The 7351-nt window shown below is 35.8% G+C and overlaps 1 protein-coding gene across 21 annotated transcripts in view; it reads right to left on the bottom strand.

Annotated features, from left to right (window-relative positions):
• Positions 1 to 239: 239 nt before the first annotated feature.
• MBNL1 (muscleblind like splicing regulator 1) overlaps positions 240 to 7351 on the bottom strand; it is a gene marked incomplete at both ends in the record, with an annotated part of 170764 nt that continues 163652 nt past the window's right edge. For 8 of the 21 annotated variants that reach the window (XM_080695750.1, XM_080695737.1, XM_080695748.1 and 5 more), the window contains 3 exons: positions 240 to 296; positions 3292 to 3386; positions 4068 to 4103. In XM_080695750.1, the coding sequence (XP_080551876.1) occupies positions 240 to 296; positions 3292 to 3386; positions 4068 to 4103 (188 nt within the window). Of the gene's footprint in view, positions 297 to 1384; positions 1449 to 3291; positions 3387 to 4067; positions 4104 to 7351 lie in introns of all 21 variants that reach the window. The other 13 variants (XM_080695751.1, XM_080695753.1, XM_080695755.1 and 10 more) reach the window with 5 other exon arrangements.

Here is a 7351-nt window from a genome sequence, read left to right as displayed (position 1 = left end):
AGCCCCTAAATCCATACTTTCTAATTACTTCTACATCATACTTTTTCTTTCAAGTATGATAAAATTCCTTATAACCATCTAAGTAAACATGTGAGTTCTACATAAATATTTTCTTTGAAATTTTATAAAATTTGAAGTATACTACCCAAGGGCTATCTTAAACACACACACAGACACACACACACACACACACACACGTATATATTACAGAATGAACTTACTGTTTAGTGATGACAATTCTACATCTGGGTAACATACTTGTGGCTAGTCAGATGTTCGGCAGATATTATGGGTATCTAGCAAATAAAAAATTATTTAATGAATGATACATGCAAGCAAGCCAACAACCAAGAGAGGAAAACATCTTAATATTAAATTTTTAAAGAAAAGTGAGGTTCAGCTGTGAGGTGGGAGTCCTTCACTGGTCAACATCACAGTAAGTTAATGTAAACATAAATGTCAGAGTAGCAACTCGGTTTTTAATCTTTGTGTTAAATACCATTCTATACATGTTACCACGTTTTAGGAGGTAAGAGAAGTACATCTACAACACTTCATGCAGAGCAGTAACTGAAAGAAGCCCTTTTTGTTGGCCTACACACGAGCACACACACACACCCCTGTGGTTTCAGTTATTCGGTAATAAAACAGAAATCAGAGTAGGAAATGTCTTGCCTATTTTTGTGCAACCAAACTTCTAACATTTTCATTCAAATTAGAGCATCTGACGTTCTTTTTTTATCCAAATTAAAGGTAGCAGATAAGAATTATAAAGGAGTAATTCAAAAGAACTGGATACTGGTGTATTTCCAAACATATTCTTGAATCCTGATTGTACATATTATTGTATTTTAAATGGGCAAGAGAATTAGAGAACTTCAGAAAAAAATACAATAAGAAACCAACACAGAGGTTACTAATTTTAATAGTCCTGACAACTAAGAACTTCAAATTTGTAACTTAATTTTCCTCCCGATTTCAAATTAATGGCTGAGAACCTGCAAGAGGCAGCTGGACAGATTGAGACTATCAGGGGCCTGAAGGCATGGGTTATGACGTTAGTGATTCATCTCTTGTCTATGTGACCTTGTGCATAGAAACTAATTACTCTATGCTTACACTTCTTCTCTAAAATGACACATCCCATTTTAGCCAGGTGGATGGGAGAATAATAAAGTCACATACATGAAGGCGTTTTCTTTTTGTTGTTGTTGTTTCTATTTAGGCATCCTAGTCTATTTCAACATACTTCAACCCACCGTCTGGAGTGTATATTAATATGTCCCTATTTTATTTCCATTCCTCAGCTGACATTTTTACACAACTTTACAGCATTGGCAAATGGCACGAAAATGTGCTCCAAGCATAATGAAGCTTCTCATACCATTTTTCCTGCTGCTGCAGGACAGGATGTTGCACCCAACAGTGTAGAAACATCAAGGATGGGGCTGTCGAAACATACCAAGGACCTTCAACACCAATCGATGCAGATGAAGGGCCAGCTATAAACTTCTGCATGCATGCAGGCTGCATTTGTGGCATCAGCATTGCTAATGTACTGTAGGCATATACATATGTATGTATATGTAGATATTATATATGTGTGTATATATATATCCATTCCCTTTTCTTTGGTTTGGTTGTAAAATAGTATGAAGACCCAAGATTATGCATGAAATGGTCACAGCACAATGCAAAAAGTAAAGTGTCCCCTACAACCCAGGTGGCCAAGGGCATGTTGAAATTTGCTTTGCTAGAGGTTCTGCTTTACACCAGCAATTCTGTAGTCATACGTGGTGCATGCGCAAGAGCTCAGCGCTGTTGATCTGCACCGTGAAGTGGATTACGTTGGATCCGTTAGGATATTTCTGCCAAAAATTACTTATTCACATGCCACATACACACAAGCCAGCATTCTTGTAAACGAGTCCGATGTGTTAGCATAAATGTGGGGCTCTTTTGACAAGCTTCTAAAAAACTCATGACTCTGTGCCAAGAAATGTTTAAAGCTTGCTTGAAACTTTAAAATAAATCTGTTTGGGCATTATGCTTTTGAAAGTTTTTAATGGCTACACTAATAGCTGAAAGTTCAAAAGTATATGACATCTTGTAGAACCAAGGGTGGCTATTCCTCATAGCAGTGACTACAAATTCAGATGGCTCTGAATTGGTCTTCTCTTTCCAAGGGGCAACATGTGGAATCATATGTAATATTGGTTCTTTTGAGACTCACTTGGTACCACTTAACCTTAGTCAGTGGGTTATCTGAAATTTGATTTAACTCTTTTTACCAGAAACCCTATTCAACTTTTGCTCTCTTAACAAGTATATATATATATATATATATATATATATATATATATATATATATGGTCAAGTCCCAACTTACTTTACATAAGTGTGACTTTAATTCAACCAGTATTTTCTAGAACATATTTTAAAAGAGAACCAGAAAGTGCTGGTGGAATCAGTGTCTACTTTTGAATTTCAGGTATTTTAAAGCATTTTCTTTGAAACAGTCACCCTTACACATCATACAATTTAAGTTTCTTAGATAGATTTCTTCTACTTAAAAGTATCCTGCATACCTGGTACCCCAGAAACTCGTAGAGAACAGAATTACTGTCAATTTACCACAATTCATTTTCTCTTTCAAAAATCATCAACAATCTTGCAAGATATTTATAAAATTAATAGCATGCAGTATTTTTTTTTCACTTAAAGCATTGACAGTCAAAGCTTAGAGATTTCTGTATCAAACCTAATTAATTTTGAATCTGCAATCTTTTCATCAACGAAACCAGATGATAATAACCTTATATCAAACTCTATTTACAAGAGTGGTTATTTGTGGCATATGTAATACATTTAAATATTTTTATTTTTACTAAGAATTTGGATCTGAGCTGAATAACTCTATATACCAAATGCTTTTAGTAAAAAAAAATGTATAATTGCTTTTATCCTTAATTGGTCAAAATACCTGCATAATTGGTTGAGACCAAATGAGAATTGCTTGTGTAATATCATTTTAGTAGCTTCAGAAGTGGAGCTGCGACAACTTTGGAGCACTTATCAATGGCATAAAAGCATTCTGCTGCTCATCACTGAGAGAATGTGTAGGCCAACAAGAGGAATCTTTGAAACCCCATGCTTAGTAAGCACCCTCTACAGCCCTCACGTACACACGAGACCCACTGACCTCAATGGGAAATCCAATGTGCATAAAGGCTGTTGGATTGAGCCCTATTAGAGTTGGTTTTTAAGAAACAAAGCTGTAAATTAGCAAACCTGGTTGGCTGTGGCTGTTGCAGCGAAGGGAACACTTGTGGCAGATGTTGTTGCTGCGGACACAGTGGCTGGCGTAGCACCGTGCACCATGGGAACTTTCGGAGGGAAAATCATATAAGCAAACATACAGAAGAGTGTAGCAATATGGAAACCATGGCAACATGGAGGAGATCATTGGGCATGGTAATTATCATAGCAAGAAGCCATGTGACAGGACATCATCACCAGCGAGTGACATGCAATCACAGCGCAAAGCAGGACAACATTCCAAGGAGAAGGGGAGGGGATGAAAGAGAAAAAAAAAGGGGAAAAAAGCTTGTTACCATCAAATCGAGAAAATTGATACAGGCTTAATTCGCTAAGTCACAAACAAGAATTTTATATTGTGTTCACAGATATTTTCAAAATAGAAATCAAAATACAGGTATTTACTTCATTTATACAGTTATTTATTTGAGCAAAAGTATACTTTTATTATTTACTATTACGAAAATATACAATTTATTACTTTTATGAGAAAGATTTTCTTTTTATACACCAGAACTCATAGTCCAATCAAAATCCACCAGAGGTGACTAAAGGAAACCATTGTGTGTAAAGAAAACATTTATGTGAGTCCATGTCAATTAAATAGAAAATGGCATTTAATTGACAGGTGTTAGTAAAAGGGAAATGGACTTGCCCAATAGATCAAAGTTAAACTTAGCAGTGGATTTTGAGGGGCTGTGAGGTGCACCATAGGTTTAAGATAATCAAGAAACAAAGCTGGCACCTACCAACACTTGTAGCGGGTGTCATGCACAATATTGAGCCTGCCCATCATGCATTGCAACAGGAAGGTGGATTTGAAAAGGGAAAAGAATTAAAACATCCCATCACACGTGTCATTAGGAAATTCATTTGAACAAAGAAGAAAAATTGTTATTATGGGAACAGTGGCATGTAACTGTCAGCACAATCAAATCATACAACAGCACAGTGATCAATTAGAACTAGTCTCAAGTGAAGAATAAAAGCCATTTTAACTGTGTGCTGGTACACTTTGTTTCTCTTAATTGCTGCCTATAAACAAAGATATTGGGGGGACATTTTTGAACCTGCTTAATTATTTTTAAAATAATACTGTAATCTGTTTCGTTCTAATCTGGTTCCCAGCTATTTGGCTGCTTTTCTATTATTTGACAGATGAATGTATTAATGTTTTCTTTAGAACAGATGCCTGCTAAATAATTAGAGATATTGTTATTAGATGCTACATATCGATGCGTAAAACTGACTTAACAATGCAGTGAAACCAAGTTTTCATTTTAATTCCCTTGACTTTATTTTCTCTGTTCATTGTAGCAGGAACCACACAAATGTGAACGGGGCTGTGATCATACATTCGGGAATTTTATTTTGAGGATGATCAAGCAATAATTTGTAGGTTAAAAAAAAAAACTGCGTGTCCTTAGTTTAGAATTAAAATGCAGGAAAAATATTACAGGGAGAAATATACTTTCTTTTAAGTCTCAAATTGGATGACTTGCTAGGTATCTGGGGAAACAAACTTGTTTTCTCCACTGGTTTAGATTCTCAAGACTTATTGAAGTAGCATATGTTTTCCTATAAATTTCTAATTAGACTTCAAAACAACCCAATTGGGAGGAAAACTAGTGAAGATGCATACATTACATGGGGTATTGGTACTGGTGCTCACGACTGTGGGGCCATGAGAAGTAAAACAATATGTTACATATATATTTCCTATTTCTTATATAGAAACATTAAAAGTATGTTTATTCATTTATTCATTTATTTATTTATTTACCAGGAATAGGCATTTTCTCTTTTGGAGAACTACTATTCTTTCTACAAGATTATTTTAGACTTCTAGGTTTTAAAATATCAGATGATTTTATATTTCTCTCAAAATCCTGGCGCATCCTGTTTAAATACTAGCAGCATCGGAGATGAACATTTGTTAGAAAAATATCTGCCAACTGCGCCTTGTCAGAGATGGCCTTTCCAAACAAAGCCACCATTGAGAAACTGAATTGCGACATAGATTACTTGGCTGCCATTCCTGCCATCACTGCAATAAGTCTGTTATCACAGTAAGACTATAGGCCAGGGGAGCATCTTTTGGATAGGAGATATTATATTGATAGGCATTAAGACACTTGGATAGCTCTGTATTTGGTGACTGCTACTGAGTCAAAGACTTGGGAAAGACAGCACTAGGAACAGACCAATAGTAACAACAAAGTTAATATGATACAGCAGAGCAAGCAAAATTTAATAATGGGTCTAGATCTTGTGAAACTATTACCCACTCAGGGTAGGGTGGGGGCACTGGGAAAGAAAAGATAAAAAGATGGATGGGCTGGAGTAACATGGTATTTAAGGAATGGTAAAGCCAGCTTAAGTATTGCACAAGTTGTAGATTTTTTAAAATTTATTGTTTATCGTTATACCCTAATTTTCCTATTGTATTTCATCCCATGCACGATTAAGCCTGCACATGCTGGAAATGAGTTAACCTTATGCCATATCTCTAAAACCCTAAAGCTATTAAGATTTGAATTTTAGTTTGAGTTATCGTCCTCATTACTGCTATAACCAATGCACACAGTTCTGAGAGGGATTTGCAGCAAATAAACATAAGGTAGCAATGGAAATACTAGCCAGGGTGCAATAATTCACAAATAGGAAGACAGAATGCTGTAGGATCCCCTTGCCAAAAGCAAAATCACTTTTGAAATGACCATAGTACTTATCTTTACCTCCAATGGCTCAATTTACTAATAACGATGTGCAAATAGCCAATTTAAACATTTTTTCCTCAATTTTCAGCGCAAGGCAAAATTTAAATGACAGTATTTGTCAATTTCCAATTTCCCCTACAAAGATATCTGTACAGCAGAATGGTGTTTCCGAAAAACGTGTTGTTTAAACTACATGACTTTTTAAATTAAAATTTTAACTGATCTGTGTAAAGATGCAAGAAAAACAATAGGATGGTAATTTACAAATGAAATGTAGGCCTAGAATTGCTTCAAGGAGGAAGGAAAGAAGCAGAAGAGAGAAAAAGAACTGTAATACAAGATTTGGTTGGAAGTTGGGATTTTCATTTGATAATTCGGGCTTATGTAGGTTTATTATAAGAAGTACAAAGCTGATATAAAGTCTTATAAAAATAATATATATAATTTTAGGACTAACCCTGGAGACCTGTCCTCCATAGCTCTTGCCATGTGAGGGAGGATGGTATGCTGAGGGAACAGTGGGGATTGAAGAATGGAGAATGGGTAGCTCTTCGAAAAGGCTGAACTACACAGGACCTCACACTCAGGGTAGAGTCAAGGGGAGGAGGGCATAGGCATAAGAAGAGAGTCCTGAATTCCCAGTAATGCTTGATACCTGAAATGTTTCTGACATACTCTCATTATAAGTGTGAAGTGAATACCGGTAACTCATGTAGGCCTTAGGTTCTGCATTATCTGTATAAATAACCAATGTAGTCCTCAAGACTGAAGGTCTAAAAAAATAGTACATACCTAAAATTGAAGAAAAAAACACTTCAATGTGAATTTGATGTCATATTTATCTTTGAATAAGATGGGACGTGTGAAGCATGGTGCGTGAAGTTAGATGAGCGGTAAGAGCTAGTTCCATTCTCCCAAGTTCTTATTTTAAGTACTTATGTAGTAAACACAGAGAAATTGAGAGACCAACCCAAGTGCCCCCGATCTGAATTAAAGTTCTATCTAAATCTTACAAATCATGTAACTTGTGGACAAATCACTGCATCGTGGCAGGCCCCAAATTACTCACTGCTAACATGAAAATATTAAGGCAAACTTTGTGGTTGGTAGAGAAAAAAAAGGATTATTTATGGGAAGGATTTAGTGCTGCATGGCGTAGCAACTACTCAGTAAAGGGGAAAAATGCATGAAATAGGCCTAAGGCAACGGGACATTGTGAGGCTTAGAAGTGGAGAGTATGTGCCCTGTCTATAGGATTTACCTTCAGATTTTATTTAAACATTCTTAGAAAAGCAATACATTTCTAGAAACTT

The sequence above is a fragment of the Muscardinus avellanarius genome, assembly GCF_963383645.1.
Source record: "Muscardinus avellanarius genome assembly, chromosome: 5".
Lineage (NCBI taxonomy): Eukaryota > Metazoa > Chordata > Mammalia > Rodentia > Gliridae > Muscardinus > Muscardinus avellanarius.
The sequence above is the reverse complement of the archived record's forward strand: the minus strand, read 5'-3'. Positions and strand labels throughout refer to the sequence as shown.